Genomic DNA, 18,597 nt, shown 5'->3' on the forward strand with positions numbered 1-18,597 from the left:
ATGTAATGGAAAGAAGAAACCTTTAACATTGCTGTTCCAATACTGACTTTATTTCCTAATCCACGTTTACAGCAACAAGTATCAGTGTAAACCAAATATTAATCAAATGCACATCACAAGGACAATCACGACTGTCAAAATAAAAACTCGGCAGAGAAGGATAAACAACGGGACATGGGTTGGATAGAAGCTAGTTAACTTGTATCATTGTTCCCTTTGGGGCAAAAGGGAAAATATATTTACCACACTAAAAAGCCCCAAATTACAATTTTCCTTCCCTTAAATTAATGACATTAAATCCTAAACATCATTTGCACCAACTTTCTTCCCCTCTTGTCGCAACAGATTTAATTACAATACAATTACCAGTTTGCTTAAAATGTCAGTTAAGAAAAGGTTTAATGAATACAATGCGGTTATGCTGTCCTTTCGGAATAGTAAACCACTCCCTCAGATTAATTTACTGTATGTGGTTACATGGGAAAAACTAGAAGAGTGACATGACATTTCAATTTTCAGCTTCGAAATAAAATACTAACTTGGGAAAAAACAGCTTTACACTTTTGCGGGACATCATTCACCACCCCAAGGTGCATAGGGTTGTTTTAATGGTACCTTTTCTCAAACGGTCTAACGTGAATATCAGTCTTAGTATGCCTACCTATATGTACCCCCTGCACGTCGACTGTACTGGTACCGTTAATCATTTTTCTCTGCATGGTTGGGAAGGGCTCATAAGTAAGCATTTCACTGTTCGTCTACACCTGTTTATGATGCGTGTGACATAGCATTTGATTTGAGTATTTTGGGGGCTTTCGGTAGTTAATATGCTTACATGTCTTACCTTGAATAGATTTCTTCAATCGTAACAATTAATATCCGCTTAACCCCCTTTTCATATATTTTCAGCACATTACATAATGTTCATGTTGACCATGAGGAATGAGGAGGAAAGCCAGACAATTATCATTCACACACATGTAGTGGTGGTCAACTTGAGAACTTCAGTGTGTAAAAACTACCTTCAAAAACAAGAATGCATAGTGAGGGTCGGGAGTATAAAAAAATAATAGCAGGGTGTCAGCAGGTACATCTACAAGCATTCGTAAATAGCAGTTGAATATGTCTTACATCCACAGAATAGGGCTACTAGTAGGAAAGAAAGTGCGCAACATAAGGTTAGATCTACAGCGTAAAAAAAGAAGAAGAGTGCTCTATCGTTGCGAAGAAATATTTACTTTAGTTCAAATTCACGTCGTAAGTAGTGCGCTGTGGGTAGGTAGGGGGTGGTCATTTGATCATCTTTGACAAAGAGAGTGTGCAAGTGCACACTTCGGGAGTATGGTAGAGATTTGGAGCACATCCTATATTAGGCTTTGAATTTCATGCAGGTAAAATTGAGACTTTTCTAGGCATGTGTGTTGTGGGAATGCAGTGGCATTTCTATTGCCTGACCACTCAAACGGAATTATTCCGCTGCGCAATCATTCCTACATACTGCAGTCTGAGACAGCCATCATTCAAATCGTTTGTTGTTGACTTAAAATTAAGGGGTGTTGTACAAAACAAAGTAATCTGCGATTGGATAATCTCTAACCAATCGGAGTATCAAAGCCAATTATGAAATTTCATAACGCACCTATACCCACGTGTGTTCTGGCTCTGGACCAATCAGATGGTCTAGAATGGATATCAGTTCTAGAAATCAACGGGGAGGTACTCAGATCCAGACTCAGTGCTGAGAAGAAACTTGGTGAGGATTGGTGCTATACCACCAAAATATCTGTACGTAGACTATACCATACACACAAAAAACCCTCAACTTCAAATGAGCAATCTTATCCAATTGATTGACAATGTGCACAATGTGGCTCCATTACTCCATAATTCATTGTTTACTTAATTGATTTTAATTGCTCAGCAATGGGATCCTCCTTGAAATGTTTTGAACAGGCCATGGGCTTTAACTCTTAAATTAAATATTCTGGGTAGTAGACTTGTAATTGTCCTTCTCATGAAAATGTTTTATTTTATAATTTCACAAACAATGTCTATTTTAATCATCTCAAAGGCAGAGTCAATTTGCCTTACTTACACACGCTATTAATTACATCACAGCAACTGTTTACGACAACGTTTGAATTTCATTATACCGTAAATAAATCTTTGCGGTTTTCTCAACTGGGGAATATCTGAGTTTTTTAAGCACGAAAGGGCAACAGTCTATTTGGCACTTAGTATCATTTGAATGGTATAGTACAGTGTCACTTTAATTTAGCTGATCTTTTCTAGTGGAGAAAAGATTTGAGGCTTTGGCTACTTCACATTTTAAGGCTTAAAATGGGCAAATTCAAACATCCACTGCATGGCAATAAGCAAAGAAATGTGCAATATTTTCATGCGGAGCAGTCGCTTTCAAATTGAGCAGCCCAATTAATTGCACTGTAAATGGAAAGTATGGTAAATGTCTTTATAACAAGGCCTGTCTGTGTTTTTATGGGTATAGAATAATGCTGCGTTTCTTTCACGTATGTTTTCATTACCTGTGTCCATCTAACTATCAAGACCATAAACGGCTGTCCATTAACGGACCACTTTGCCCTGACTGATATCCCCGGTCGGAAAATCCTGCGAGCGACTTTGAATTTCAAGGAGGAAGGGAGAGTGAGTGAGTTGCTTCTTTTTCTCTTCGTTTCTCTTTTTTTTAATCACGTGGTTGGTTCCCTTGGTAACCTAGAATGCTTTTTCAGGGAGTGGTCGAATCACAGGCCTTGCTTGGCGAGGGAGGCGGAGACCTGGTCGGCAAGCATGGATAGCGGCGGCGTCTCTGTCATGTTCTGGCTGCCAGGGGACGACACGTTGCTGAGAAGACGGGCGGGTGAGCCGCCTGCGATGATCTCCACGGGAACAATCTCCGCTCCGTGGTCGGTGCGGGCTTTCGCCGTCTCACGGAAACTCAGTTTGTGGCTTTCAATCTGCAGGAGTGGAGATTGATACATTTAGTGAATGGCGAGCAAGGGCACCTACAGTGATGAGACAAATCTTTCATGTGTAATTATGCATCATTCATGGATTGTGTCTGTGTAAACCTTCGGGATCAGGTTTCCCGCTAAACTTAGTCCTGGACTAAAATCAATTCTAAATGGAGAATTTCCATTATACGTGTATTCTAGTCCAGGACTAGGCTTAATCTGGACATGGGATGAGTGGAAGTCAAATCAGCGCAAATCCAGTATTATACTTTCTACGTGATGACATCAGAATGTAGAATGGTGAACAAAGGTTGTGCATATCACAAAAGACCAGTGATGCTGCAGTTTGAAAGGCTCTTGACTTTGTGTTAATGCCCTCTTGTGGTTACATGTATACAATTTCCCTCTTGATAGTGTGCAGAGTCCTATGGACATGCATGTGTGGGTGGGTGTGTATGTGTTTGGCTGCACATGTGCATGCATGTGTGGGTGCGTGCATGTTTTTTAAGGGGGAATATAGGCCTTCATTTCAAGGTTGAGTATCTCTGTTGTGGCTTGATCCGTCCAATTGACTGGACAATTTTGGCGACTTTGGGGTTTTGGTCTGAAGTAAGACATTGTGTACTTACTGGAGACTTCTAGCTTTACCAGGACGCCCCCTCGATTGGGCTGTGTTCAGAACGGGGCGACTGAGGGGGATCAGTGGAGGGGCCAGTAGGACTGGGGATAGGAGCTTCCCTATTTAGGGAGGTGTCTCCTTCTCCAGAAACCCCCTTGGCTTCCTTCCCCTTCTCTCTCTATGGATGGATACCACACCCAGTATGGACGGAAAACATGCGTTGGTGTTAAACAAAACAAATCAAACGTAACAAACAAATCAAACAAAATAAATAAAATGAAAAAATTATTTTAAAAATAAAATAAATGAATGAAAGAAAGAGTCTGTACAAAAAAAAAAAATACATGAAAGTTGTTTAAAAACTGAAAGAAACAACAAAAATAAGCAATAGATGGGGCTGCAGTGCCAGCTTGGAATCAGAGTGAAAATGAAAGGTAGTCTGAGTAACGTTTACCAGTCTTGAGCTAATATTCCACTCCTTGTCATTGCCAACTAGACTGGCCTTTCATTAATCTCAACATTCAAATATACGGTGGAGTTGCTCATTGGTTTTGTTGGAAATAGCATTTTCCATGAGAACATGTGGATCCTCGAAAATATAATGAATAACAAAGTCAAAGCAAAACAAATATTTAGCTGTTAGCTAGGCAAGTTGTTGTATTTTGAGGCTTAAAATAATTTTGTGGTTGGAATTACAGTATTTAGTTTGAGAATTTAGACATGAGCTAGCAAATTTTGACAGACTATAGTTTGCTAACGGTTGCTTAGCAACCGGATACCAATGTGTTACAATAACGTCTATCTGCAGACTGCGGTTACTACATGCCACGCCCACTGCCATTGCAGCTGCTAGCGCTGTCTCTGGCACACACTCCAGCACAGTAGGTGATAGTAATGCACCAGAGTTGGATGCCAACCGCCGAAAACCCCCACATAAGAAGGGGGCCGGTACACAGTGTCCTTCGACTCTGCCTGCCGAGTACTGTTTACCTGCAGTTTTGTTAACAATATGGTGAGGGAAGTAGCTATCTTAACTAGAACACAGGTACAGTGTCATTCTCCCCCGCTTGCCGAGCACTGCTTTCCCACAGTTCTGTTAATGTTACAGCATTACGGCTAGTGTAGCCAACCTAACTCTTGCGTAGTGATTACCATTGCCGTAAAGTTAAAATAACTGCCAGAGTTTTCTTTGATGAGGTTTAACGGGGGTTGGCATCCAATAAATGTTGGATTACCACCACTACTATTTTGTCCTTTCTACATTTTTTTTTAAATGACAAATACCGGACCATCTAACACTACACTCACAAATAATAATAAATACCATACTCCACTATTTAAATCTATTTAGTCCTACTTCAGGCTGAAAGGATGGGACACCACCACTTAACACATCCTGTAACTCTTCTGATGTCAAGTCTCGCACACCCAAATACCTCTCTGCAGCTGCTGCCACCTCTATTTTCTGAGATTTACATTCCATCCCATAATCTAATCTTACTGAAACATATATCACTTGTTGGTTTATCCTCCTGTACTGATCCACTACTCACGTCACTCCTCTCAGGATCCCTCCCCCTTGACCCATCTTCCTCTACTTTCTTCACTGCCTCAGCATATGACAACTTCTGCACTGCTCTAACCCTGGAAACCTCAACCTGCCTCTCTCGCACGGGACATTTCTGATCCCCCCGCCCCTAAAATTAACACATACCACTACTTTCCCCAATAATACACATGTCTCATGCCTTTCTGCACACCTCTCACACTTAGGACCTTCCTCCTACACACTGTTGTCACATGCCCATAAGCTTGACACCTGTAATAATGTAATGTAGTCGGCACAAAGCTCGTACAGGACAAGTTATATATCCTAAATTCACTTTGTCGGGTAAAGACTCAACATCAAAACTCAAAAGAGCAGACAATGACTCTTCTGTTTCTCCAATCGCGCCGCCCTGTCTGCGTCGCACCAAACGACGAGCATCAAACACCGGGATTCTTCCCCTCCAGTTGCTCAGCGTTCACATTGACCGCTACCCCAGTATTCAATTCTCAATGGCACCCTTTTCTTGAGAACAAAACTATTCCTATCTCTTGCCCCCCCCCCATTCGTTTAACACAGAGCGCCGGCTCCCTCTGACCAGCAGAAGCACATACACTTATCACAAGACCACTTTCTGGTTACCCGATTCCACAGCACCCAACTCTGTTTTCACCCACCCTGAAACCTCAAAGGAATCAGCTAATTTTATTTTTAAAAAGGGTCCAATTTTTCAAATAAAACTTCACTCCTACTGTCACAGACTCTTTATCCTGACCCTCGGTGCAAGCCTCGGGCTCCGAGAACGTCACCACACCTACCACCTCCGATACTTCGCCCTTCAGCTCAATCTGCCTACACTTTCTACCGTTCTCCGTTAACAAACCATCCCCTTTTCCCCCCAGCTATTTTTAACCAACTCAAGCTCACCCTCTTCATTCCTCCCCCTCTCTCTTAGACCTCCTCAACCTCTCTTTTCCCCTCCATATTCGAAGTACAACTCTCTCCTTATGATAATACTGCACTTCTCCTGACAAACATCTTGTTCTTTCCTTGTTAACCGGCTGTCCCCATCTCCATACAATCAGCACGAACCCCTCGGGATGTAACGCTCAACAGTGCATCCCACTTGTAAAGCAGCTGCTTCGTCTTGATGTTCTTCTTTGTCAGTAGCTATTGAAGAGCTTTTCCATTTCAAACAAGTGCGCTCCTCTCAACTCCTCTCCTAGCCTTAATGGCAGTGGGCGCGGCATGTAGTACGCGGTCTGCAGATAGACCCTACTCACGCGTTCTGTGGAGACTCAAAAGTTCCAATATTTGCATAATAGTTGTGATTGGAGGATAGCTCTAAGGGTGATCGAATCAGGATCAAATCCTCCGTTCTCCTCAAGCTCATTAATGTTAGAATGATCATATTTGAAGATGACAGAAAGGCCACTCTCTTTGGCACATGACATGGAGTGGATTAGCTAAAGAGACGGGTACACAGGCGAAATGAGAGGAGCTGCTGCCACCCAAACATGCTGGGCAAAGAGAAGAGGAAGGAGAGCAGGAGAATGGGTCGCCAGAGTTGCCATTGCAAGGGAAAATGTAACCTCTTGATATAGGCTTAAGAATTAAAATATTGAGTATCTGATTTGGTTCTGGGTGCCGAGATGAGGGAAAATACTGCCTCAGTTTCTTACTGTATTGTTGTGTGTGGTAAGAGGTGGTAAGAGGTTTTTTTTAACAGCGATCTTTAGGGAAGTTTGTATTTGCAATAAAATTTATTTATGATTGTTAGGCTTTATATGAAATATTGATATAAAAAAGTGTTTGTAAAAAAACTTTTTGTAAGTACATGACACTTAGACGTATACCTATTGGCAATGCAGAGAGAGAGGCCTACTTAGTAATCAATGTGACCCTGTGTTAATCGCTCTTTTGCGTGACATTTTAGAAATGTTTACAAGCAGGTTTCATGGCATGCTCAGTTTGCTAAGGAAGACTTTGCCAAGCAAGAAGAGTGATAATTTAGTTTATATTTCAGAGATTTGAAGCCAGAGAGAATATTAGCAATGAATTGTGTGCAGACTGTTGACTCCAGAATTCGGGCAGAATAATTCAGTGTTTCAGAATAGAAATTAGTAATTGATTGTAATAGGTTTGTACAGTTGTTTTTTTTTTTAAAGATTGAAACATGAAAGTATTGTTTTTGAAAGACGTGCGAGTCAATTCGGACATTAGTGATAGTGAGTCTGTTTTACCTTCCTCCCGCCACCTCCAGCCACATGACCAACGTTGTCCATGGACCCAATCTTAGACTGAACCTTGAAGTCCATCTTCTCCGATTTGATCTCCACATTGCCTCCACCTAATGAAGACAAGCGGCATTCTTTAGCACCGCAAAGGAGATTCAACACATTTTCCTATGTCACACTCGTCAGGGAGCAATAAAACCATTTGTTGATATGGCTGAGTATCGACCACCAATAGCCTCAACCGTAGTCCATGTTAGAGCAGGGTCTCTCTGTTGCATGTTGTTTCATTTCAGTCCCCATACGGTTTTATTCTGTACATAAATTACCTGGTTTGTGGTGAATGTTGGCCTTCGATCCACACTTTGACTGTACGTTGCTGAGGTCAATCTTTTTGTGAGTAATTTGAACCTGGATATGGCAAATGGGGAGAAACAAAGGAGATCATCAGAGCATAGATAGAATCAGACCAGAGGAGTGGTCCTTGTTGGGCGATGCGAGGAGGCAGAATACAGAGAGACAATCTAGAATGAGTCAGCATCAGTCACATGCAAGGACAAGGACACCGCCATGAATGGCTTCCTGAATAGACTTGCTTCCAGCATTTTCCTTAATAGATATTGGTTGGGAAAAGGGAAAGGGGTTAATCTATTGCAACCACACATGAGAATTTCCATAAAAATGATGAAAAGATAGCTAGAATATTTCAGGGAATTCAGTCATCGTTATCAAAAAAATCAGGCCATAATGATGAAATTTGAATCTAAAGGAGACAACTAGGTCTCAAATTTGGATGCAAAGGCCCTCTTGGGTACAATGCAAAGATGTTTCATTACATCTCTAGAAACTATGACGATACAATGCTGTTTTCTAACCCAGTTTAACCCGCGCCATGTATGTAAGGACACATATGTGATTAGATGATTGGATTACCAGCCTTTCACCTTTTCGTTCAAATTTTTACAGGAATATTCTCTACTACACATTCCCCCACATCTGTTTTCCTGAGAAGCGAGACAAGATACCTGATGATCAGGAGGATGAAAGTAATCATAAAATGACTGACATTCATGAAAACAGCACTTTTATAATCTATATATCTGATCAAATGTTTATCGAAGTAAATTGCTAAATAATACAAAAATATATATAAACTCAACAAAAAAAGAAACGTCCCTTTTTCAGGACCCTCTTTTAAAGATAATTCGTAAAAATCCAAATAACTTCACAGATCTTCATTGTAAAGGATATAAACACTGTTGCTTGTTCAATGAATTATAAACTATTAATGAACATGCACCTGTGGAACGGTCCTTAAGACACTAAAAGCTTACAATTAAGGTCACAGTTATGAAAACTTAGGACACTAAAGAGGCCTTTCTACTGACTCTGAAAAACACCAAAAGAAAGAAGCCCAGGGTCCCTGCTCATCTGTGTGATCGTGCCTCAGGCATGCTGCAAGGAGGTATGAGGACTGCAGATGTGGCCAGGGCAATAAATTGCAATGTCCGTACTGTGAGATGCCTAAGACAGCAGGGAGACAGGACGGACAGCTGATCATCCTCACAGTGGCAGACCACGTGTAACAACACCTGCACAGGATCGGTACATCCGAATATCACACCTGCAGGACAGGTACAGGATGGCAACAACAACTGCCTGAGTTACACCAGGAATGCACAATCCCTCCATCAGTGCTTAGACTGTCCGCAATAGCCTGAGAGAGGCTGGACTGAGGGCTTGTTGGCCTGTTGTAAGGCAGGTCCTCACCAGATATCACCGGCAACAACTTTGCCTATGGGCACAAACCCACCGTCGCTGGACCAGATAGGACTGACAAAAAGTGCTCTTCACTGACGAGTCGCGGTTTTGCCTCACCTCGGGTGATGGTCGGATTCGCGTTTATCGTCGAAGGAATGAGAGTTACACCGAGGCCTGTAATCTGGAGTGGGATCGATTTGGAGGTGGAGGGTCCGTCATGGTCTGGGGCGGTGTGTCACAGTATCATCGGACTGAGCTTGTTGTCATAGCAGGCAATCTCAATACTATGCGTAACAGGGAAGACATCCTCCTCCCTCATGTGGTACCCTTCCTGCAGGCTCATCCTGACATGACCCTCCATCATGACAATGCCACCAGCCATACTGCTCGTTCTGTGCATGATTTCCTGCAAGAAAGGAATGTCAGTGTTCTGCCATGGTCAGCGAAGAGCCCAGATCGCAATCTCATTGAGCACGTCGGGGACCTGTTGGATCAGAGGGTGAGGGCTAGGGCCATTCCCCCCAGAAATGTCAGGGAACTTGCAAGTGCCTTGGTGGAAGAGTGGGGTAACATCTCACAGCCAGATCTGGCATATCTGGTGCAGTCCATGAGGAGGAGATGCACTGCAGTACTTAATGCAGCTGGTGGCCACACCAGATACTGACTGTTACTTTTGATTTTGACCCCCCCTTTGTTCAGGGACACATTATTACATTACTGTTAGTCACACGTCTGTGGAACTGTTCATTCAAATATTTACACATGTTAAGTTTGCTGAAAATAAACGCAGTCGACAGTGAGAGGACGTTTCTTTTTTTTGCTGAGTTTATGAATGTGAAATTGAAATGACCAGAGCTCTCATAAAATCACTCCATCCATGATTTAAAACAAGTCTCCACTACAATCTAGACTAAATCAAATCCCCAAAGCAACCTAAGCGAAATAGGTTTACTCTCTTGAATAAAATGAAAAAATAAAAAACAATAGGCCTATGATAAAACATTTCAACCATACCCCCACTTGTTTATATACACACAAACATATACACATCCAAACATGCAGCGATTTGCTGGTATGCAGTTTGAACGTGTATTTACGCAGTACAGACACATGGTGGTGTCAATGCTGCATAGAGATACAGGCTTTCATCACATTATTCTCGACACACAGCACAGAAGCCCAGCCCTTGTTTCTCCGAGCAGATAGACACAACTACAGCAAGACTGCAACGCTACAGCCACATCCAACTCAGTGCAGCCCAATCACTATCCATTTACCGCTACCAGTATAAATAAACTGGCCTCATCATTTCTGTTGTAAGCCTTGAACCTTACATCTCTACTTAGACAGTATTGATTTACAGGAGGTTGATGGGTGGTGGCGGAGGGGACAATGAGTTGGAGGTAGATATCACAATTGACAGGATTCAGGTTGAGTCCAGCGGGCAAAACTGGTTGTAATTCTGTCTTTTGTGACGTCATAGGTTGTATTCTGATTATAATAAATGGTTTGTCAATGTCTTGGTCAGCTAAAAGATGCCTTTAACTAATTATCGGACCAGAATATGACCTCTTTCCCAGACATCTTGGTATTGTCATAAACGAGATGAGGATTTTAACTGGTTGTAATCTGACATTTTTAGAACCAGAAAATGGCGTCATTATGGATTTACCACCCCAAAATTTGCCCGCTGGGACTGCATGCTCACGGTCATACACCAACCAGGAGAACCGTGCCACCATCATAAGTCAATGATGTTCTGCTTTTTTTCTCATCACTACTGCATACACGTCATCCATGTCATGCAAGGTAACGACCAGCACGGATGTCGAGGTGTTCAGCTCAAGACACTGAACCGCGTATTGGACTTGGAGAGTTTGAGACTACAAGAGCCATTGGGGTGCATCATACAGGTTATTGGAGACACATTTGAGGAGACAGATCTAGGGCAGACAGACCAAAAACACAAACTTTGGCAACAGCATCTCCAGGCAAGGATGCCCTGCCCCCTGTAATGCCTTACCCATGCAGCTGTTTTCAGGGACTCAAAAGGGGCCAAGGTGCTATACAACGGTCGCTGACGAGCCCTAACCTTAAACCAGTGTCCCATTGCAGTTTAATGAAATCAAAGTTTTTAAAGAGATTGATTAGGCCTTTATCTTGGCTTTCTGGTTTTAGTGTTGCCCTCTGCAGAAAGTTGAAGCCAGATGCTCAGATGCTACTCTAGTCTGCTACTCTTTTCTATTGGTCTAATTGGGCTTATTTGTATCCCAGCTGTGCCTGGTGCCCACTGTACATACAGTACACAACATAAACTCACATCATTTATCTAACAGATCCTTCTCTTTTTAGGGAATGACAAAGCACACAATAGTCCCGAGAGATAAACCTGGTAGATGAACCTGGTGGAAATACCCATCAGCCCATAGAAATCAAATAGAATCATTCATTTTACTTCGCTGGATCTTTCCTCATACTTTGTCAAATCGTTTTGTGGAGAGCTCTATTGAGCGCACATTTAATCATGGTAAGTCCCTCATCGTTCTGGGTCATCTCATTTCAGGTCTGTATACTAAGGCTGTCAATCCAAAAACCAGATTTAATGACGTCTGACGTGCACATTCCATTACTGTAAGGCATTTAGTCAGCTCAATGAGAGGACACTGGTTGACAGGCCTGTACACTACGCTGCACCATCCACCCTGGTCTGAGTGGTCTGTAATCGTGTCTCGTTGAGAGAAACAATGGCTTTATTGGTGAGGGGGACTGGGTTGCTTGTGATGCGATTAAGGTCAGCAAATTCTCATATTCTAGAAAAGTCTAGGTTTTAGACAGATGTTGAAAACGTAAGTGTATTGGGTTGGAATTGATTTGTATAGGGTGGAAATGCAGATCAAATCACAATGCTTGCATTTACGCTCGGCCAGTGTGGAATGAATCGGTAAAAGGCAACTGTATGAGGAATCTGCTTCGAAAGTTGTGTCTTTGAAAACTATGAAAACATTAAGCTTTAAGGGGACAAATGGCGGTGACCAGAAGTTAATGCAGTATCTCAAAGATATTTAGGCTTTATCCCAGCTTGAACCTCCACATGAACAGGTCTTAAAACTAGAAGACCTGTTCATGTATAGTTTTACATGTGATTTTGAATGTTTTCGCGTTTGGACTAATAAAAGGACGTTTCATAGCGTGCTGCAACTGTAAGATGTTAAGACTTCAGAGAAGTGTTCCTACTTGAAAACATTATGTAGAGCGGGGCTCTCATTTGTTACATTGAATATGGTCACATGCATCATATACTTCAAGACTATGATTACATCAACACATTCATCTCGTTTGAAATGTTGTTCCATTCACTTTGTTGATTTATTTAATGTTCCTTTATCAAATCAAGCGATAGCCTAACTGATTTAAAAGGAATGGAGTTGAAATATTGTTTACAAACTTACATAGCTTGTGCTACCATAATAAGAGAATATCAGAGAGTAAATTTAACAAAAATGAAGAAAGCCTGTAAACTCCTCAAACTTAAGTAACTATCTAGCTATAAACTAGTGAAGACCTCATTTAATTTAAGTCTAGGAGGAGCAGAGAGTGGAGAAGGAATAGCCTTTATGTTCTGGCCAAGGCCATGATCTGGTTCTAACTGCGGGAAGGCTCAAGACCAAACCATGAGTTCATCCTCAAGTTACTCACGTTACCACCTCGGGGGACATGCTTGAGATTGTCTTTGGAGCCACACCTAGACTGAACACTAGACAAGTCAATCTTCTTATGTAAAATTTGCACCTGGAAGAGGTAGAGGAGAGGCGAAAATATCACCTTTCTAGCAGGATGCTGCAGCAGCTGCAAGGCTGCGATGTGGATCTTGCTGCTGACTGCTATTTAGACATTTACTTAAACCAGATTATCTACAAGATAGCCTCAAAGTACAAGGTCAGTGTCTGCACCGCAGATACCAATTCAATAGCTAGATGTTATCACCCTCAGAAGTTACAGGCATGAGGCAATGTCCTTATTTCACAGGTCAGGGATATCTGACATGCACTGATCTCAAAATAGTTACAGATCAATGATCAAGTGACCAGTCTTCATGTCCCTGTCTGCAGTCTCTTGACCGCCATGCCGTCTTGTGTTACTCACATTGCCACCTCCTGGGGTATACTTGAGATTGGCTTTGGAGCCACACTTTGACTGAACGTTACTTAAATCCATCTTCTTCTCAACTATTTGCACCTGAAAGAGTCAGGAGGGAGAAAGCGTTCTTACAAACATCCAAGGAACCAACCATTTTTTTTTTCTGGACATATTCAACAAATACTGTAAAGCCATTTATGATCACAACTCAAACATAAGCTTTGAAATGCCAATTACTGGAGTGGTATGTGGATTCCGGCCTGTGATAAACAACCCAAGCTTGGAAGAAAGATACCTAAGAAAAACAGCACCCGGGTACATTTCAGGCCACTTTTCAGAAGTTTCTGGGTTTTTCAGAAATCCCAGTTGGAGGACTTCCTGTTGGCAGATTCCCATCACCTCCTCTTCCTCTTACCATGGGTTTCTGAAAAACCTGCAAACTTTGGGAAGGTTTCTGAAATCCTTCAACCCTTACATATCATTAAAAAAACTAAAGAAAACGGTTTCAAGCTCTTACCCGTCCTCCACCAGGCGAGTGCTTGATGTTCTCCGTGGAGCCAATCTTTGACCGGACGTTCTTCAGGTCGGGCATGGGGGCGGCCAGGGGCACCGGACTGCGCCCCCTCATGGACCCAGGGGATTTAGGAGGGGTCCGCACCACCGCCACCTTCTTCACCTCCCGGCTGGCGGGGGACTTGGGTGTGCTGGGGCTGCTATAGCCACTACGGTCTTGGGACGTCTTCGGGGAATCAACTACAAGGTTCGGAGAAACATAATCTAGGATTAGGTTATTCCAATCTATGTTTGTGCTCCTGTTTTCTGGAACAAGACCTGCAAAAGTGAAATTCTTTGAAACTAGGCACCGGTGATGTTTTGCTCAGCCTGTAGTTAAAGCCAAAATACCCAGACACTTCTAGGTAAATTTTTCTCTCTCCATCACGCCATTCCAAAGAGAGCACAGGAAATGGTGGTGACACCATCTAACGTGCTGGGGATGTAAATGTAGTTGTCAAGCTGCCACATGTTAGAGATGGCAAAGGTATCAAGCTGTTGTTAGAGTTAGAACCGTTCAACCTTTTTCAATGGGGATATGGAGTCTGACCATATCCTTATCGTGCTCCCTCATCTCTGCTCACACTCCATGTGTTAACCTCTCTCGAATTGGGGAACTCTCAATGGATTAATGGTGATTGCGCTTCATGTGTTCCCATTATAGGCACTGCTGTATGAGTTTAAAGGAACACATTGAGAGTTGACCATCTGTTGAACATGTCCTGAGTACTGACTGACCTCCAGCAGTGGTCTTGGTCTGCATCCTGGTCCCAGCACCCTGGGGTTTGGCACCTGGTGTCCTGGTGCTGGCGGTCTTCCCATCTCCAGTCTGGAAACCAAACAGCACGGTTACTTCTAGAATGGGAAAAACTTGAAACTACACAACAAGCGATGAACCGGTGTTGAAACAAAAGACTCCGGACTAATTTGGGAAAGAACTGACTGAGTGTTTGGGGTTTAGGAGAGGCATTGCATAAGATCATTCAACACCATGGAACTTTGAGGTATTCATGTCATAATGCCATTGAGCATTATGAGCCTATGGATAGGCTGGCCTGAGCCTGGGATCGTGGTCAAAGTTGAGACCTGTCCATGTGTGTTACTTACCCTTGGCCTGGGCTCTCTGGCTCTTGCACTGCCTGGACTGGGTTTAAATATTGAGCTGGGCCTGCTAGTGTTGCAGGCTGGGGCAGAGGAAGAGGACCAAGGCTTTTTGTCGGGGGTGGTTTGGACCGAGGAGGGTCGTTTGGGGGTGGATGCTTTGACAGGTGTGGTGGCGTTGGGTGTCTTGTGACCAAAGGTGGTAAAAAAAAGTGTTATGAAACACAAAGGAAAAGACAAAAGTGAAAGCAAACAACATTTAAAGAAATGCATTACGATGGTGGAACTTAACAAAAACCTATAAGCGATATAGACAAACAATTAAAACCAATATAAGCCATTTTTAAAAAATGTAAACAGTAAAAATCTTAAATTCAATGCGTCAAAAAGTGTGTGTGATTGGTGCATGGCTTTGCATGCAGATATGCTGTTCTGCAGAGCAAAACCATTCGTTTTTTTTTAGGGCATTCAGTTGAAGGCAGATGGTAGATGCAAAAGTTTCTGTCAAATTTGAGCCAACATGTTTGGAACCGCCTTTGCAGCTGTAAAGTGAAGCACTGAGATACAGCAGGCGTCGATATATCTCCAGGTCACTCCAGAGGTCAGACCTCTGGTCCACACATCAATTATCACCTACCTTTTTCTCAGCTGCTTCTTTCCCAGCCCCTGCACTGGCCTTGGCTGCAAGAGAGGGTCAAAGAAGGGGACCGAGAGTCAGTGCTAATATCATAGTCCAGTCTCATCAGCAACTTTGAGACCTCGCTGCACTAGGCTAGGCTAACTCTCTGAAGCTAAATGGCCTATTCATCCCAGGCATGAAAATGCTAATGGACGATGCGTGTTAACTACTCTAGTGGCTGTATCCGGATGCTTTAAAGTAGCTTTTGGATTTCATAGTAATTGTCAGCACACTGAAATGAATTGCCAGAAAGTACATTTGCCATAAACTTTTATTGAACTTTAATTTGAAACTTGCCCCAGATTCTAAATGATCTGCGGATTGACATTACACTGCATGGGGAGGTTTAAGTCGTTTTTATTAAAAACTAGAGTTTCAAAAAGTGACTTCAAGCCTCTTGGCCTGATTTCGATCCCCGTCCAATCAGTCCTGTCTGGGACTAGGCTAGAGGGGGGACTAAATTAGTTTTAGGGCCAATGAATGTGGTACAGACAACTGCTTAGAAACCGTCCTTTTTATTTAACGTCAGGCCTGCATGTTATTGGATAGGCAGGAAATTGAGTCTCCGTGGTGACCGTGATGCTTTCAAATGGTTAGCTTGGAGATAAACATTATTGCCTGCCTATCAATGGCTGTATTGAAAGAGTGGGTGGTTCCCATTAAACTGATTCATTATTTACACTCCAGTAATCAGAGAAAAGCTTTTACAGAAAATGTACCTTTGGAACGGGAATCATTTCCTTATCATGCCATGTGCAAGTGCTTATCAGCCATTATCTGATCATTACTGACAATTAGCAATGTAGGCAACCTTAAAGATGATTAGCATAAAAGAGAACCAGTGATCCATCTAATGATAAGTAGTGTGTAACAAATACACTCTGTGAGAGACCACCTGCACTGCAGGGGAAGATAGTATGCATGGATGCATTAAACCTGACAAACAATGCTGACTTGCACTTTTCTGCTCATTTAATAGACAGGAAACAGTAGCCAGAGTGTGGTGTGTGTGTGTGTGTGTGTGCATACACGTGTGAACCATACCGTTTGTGTGTGTGTGTGTGTGTGTGTGTGTGTGTGTGTGTGTGTGTGTGTGTGTGTGTGTGTGTGTGTGTGTGTGTGTGTGTGTGTGTGTGTGTGTGTGTGTGTGTGTGTGTGCATACACGAGTGAACCATACCGTGGGTGTGTGTGTGTGTGTGTGTGTGTGTGTGTGTGTGTGTGTGTGTGTGTGTGTGTGTGTGTGTGTGTGTGTGTGTGTGTGTGTGTGTGTTTCAGAAGACGGGAGGTGGAAGGAAAGGTGACCCATAAATACACAGTCACGATGATGTGATGTTGCACACCCAACAGACATGCAAGTGACATGCAAAAAGGGGCTGACGGGTGGAAAACATTGCCAGCAAAAAATAATTTGGGCACAAGAGGGTTAGTGACCTAAAACAGGGGCTGGAAACACAGACAGAACACAGAGAAAAGAGAAAGCTCAAAAGAGAACGAATTGAACAAAGGAGAGACTAGAAAGAAACCGGTGGTGGTGGTGGCAGCGACAAGCAGTCCGTTTCATCAACCGAACACGTTCACATTTTGCGTTTTGTGCATGTTTTTCAGAAAGGGTGCTGCTTTATTGTGTTGCTCTAGTAAGAAGAAGAAAATATCTGAGAGAAAAGAAAGGAGGAGGAGGTGGAGAGGTGGGATTGATAAACTAGAACAGAAAACAGACCTTTCAGCTGGGCACCTGGAGCATTTGCTTTTCCGCCCGGTGGGGCGGCATCTTTTGGGAGTGCTTTCAGGGTTTTAGCGGCGGTGGTCTTCGGGGGAGGGGCAACAGCGTTAGCGGTCACTTTTCTGACCGGGCCTTTGGCTGCTGTAGGAGCACCTCCTTTGGCATCACCTTTGGGGCCACTAGCAGGCTTGCCAGGCTTCGTTTCTGCAGGTTTGGCTTCTGCAGGTTTGGCTTTGGTCACCGACTGAGCTGCCGTCACCGCTGCGATGACGTCCTCGTTTGCCGACTGCAGGTATTGGCCTTGAGTGTCCTTTGAGGTCTTCACATCATCCTTCTGGACAGGCTCAACCTCCATCTGGGGCACAGCAATCATGGGCAGGGGACTAGCTACCTTCTCCTGCACCTCTTCTTCCTCCTGCACCTTCTCCTCAGTCTCCTGCTCCACCGCATCGCGGGCGTCTGGCTGGTACTCGATGAGAGGAGACTGGTCCTTGGTCCGGTTGGCTGCGGTGCTAGGGGAGAAGGGAGATCCATGGTCGGCCCTGTTGGAGTCAGGGCTCTTGCTCTCTGGGGGGGTCTTGTCTGCTCCGTTCTGCAACCCTGCAGGGATGCCCTGGCCAGGGGGGTGTCCCTCAGGCTCCGTGTAGTCAAAGGATAGGACGCGCTGCTTGGCTTCCTCCGGGGTCATGGCAACGGGAATGACAGGGGCGCAACCTTCATCTTTCTGCTGCTCTTCCTCTTCTGAGCTGACCTCACGCCGTGGCCTCCTGCGGATCGTTGACACCTCTGTTCTCTCCTCCTCTTCATCCTCGTCGCTATCCTCCTCTTTTTCTTCATCCACCTGCTCTTTCGTCCCCTCCTTTTCCACGAAGAGAGGGCTCTGAGGCTTCCCAGGACTGATCCTGTCTTCATAGGCCGAGGTAGGAGCCTCCTTGCTCTCACATACGTCCTCCTCATCCTCGTCCTCAGACCCAGAGTCGCTCAGGCTGTGGCCCACAGAGACCTTGTCTGACGAGCTCCTCTTCATCTCAGACCCCAGCGAGTCTGGGGAGAAGAGCCTTGGGGTGTCCCTCTCGATTGGGGCTTCAGGGGCTGAAGGAGACGCCTGGGGGCTTACCGACCCAGCCCGCTCCCCGTCTTCACTCCCGCCGTCGGCAAAGCCGGACCGGCTACTGCGGCCGCTCTCTGTGGCAGGACTGACACCTCCTGGCGTGGGGCTGAGCGATGCAGTGAGCTCCTCTGGTGTGGTGGGAACCGGGAAGCAGAACGATAAGG

At 43.9% G+C, this 18,597-nt stretch overlaps 1 protein-coding gene across 7 annotated transcripts in view; it reads right to left on the bottom strand.

Moving 5' to 3' along the window:
• Positions 1–28: 28 nt before the first annotated feature.
• LOC118384392 (microtubule-associated protein tau) overlaps positions 29–18,597 on the bottom strand; it is a 40,751-nt gene continuing 22,182 nt past the window's right edge. For 3 of the 7 annotated variants that reach the window (XM_035770881.2, XM_035770877.2, XM_035770878.2), the window contains 9 exons: positions 17,320–18,561; positions 15,560–15,603; positions 14,929–15,108; positions 14,560–14,650; positions 13,787–14,022; positions 13,276–13,368; positions 7,701–7,782; positions 7,381–7,487; positions 29–2,975 (listed from right to left, as the gene is read on the bottom strand). In XM_035770881.2, coding sequence (XP_035626774.1) covers positions 2,763–2,975; positions 7,381–7,487; positions 7,701–7,782; positions 13,276–13,368; positions 13,787–14,022; positions 14,560–14,650; positions 14,929–15,108; positions 15,560–15,603; positions 17,320–18,561 — 2,288 coding nt within the window. In that variant the 3' untranslated portion in view covers positions 29–2,762. Of the gene's footprint in view, positions 2,976–3,601; positions 3,770–7,380; positions 7,488–7,700; positions 7,783–12,484; positions 12,922–13,275; positions 13,369–13,786; positions 14,023–14,559; positions 14,651–14,928; positions 15,109–15,559; positions 15,604–17,319; positions 18,562–18,597 lie in introns of those variants that run through there. The other 4 variants (XM_035770880.2, XM_035770883.2, XM_035770882.2 and 1 more) reach the window with 4 other exon arrangements.

The sequence above is a fragment of the Oncorhynchus keta genome, chromosome 5, assembly GCF_023373465.1.
Source record: "Oncorhynchus keta strain PuntledgeMale-10-30-2019 chromosome 5, Oket_V2, whole genome shotgun sequence".
Classification (NCBI taxonomy): Eukaryota; Metazoa; Chordata; class Actinopteri; order Salmoniformes; family Salmonidae; genus Oncorhynchus; species Oncorhynchus keta.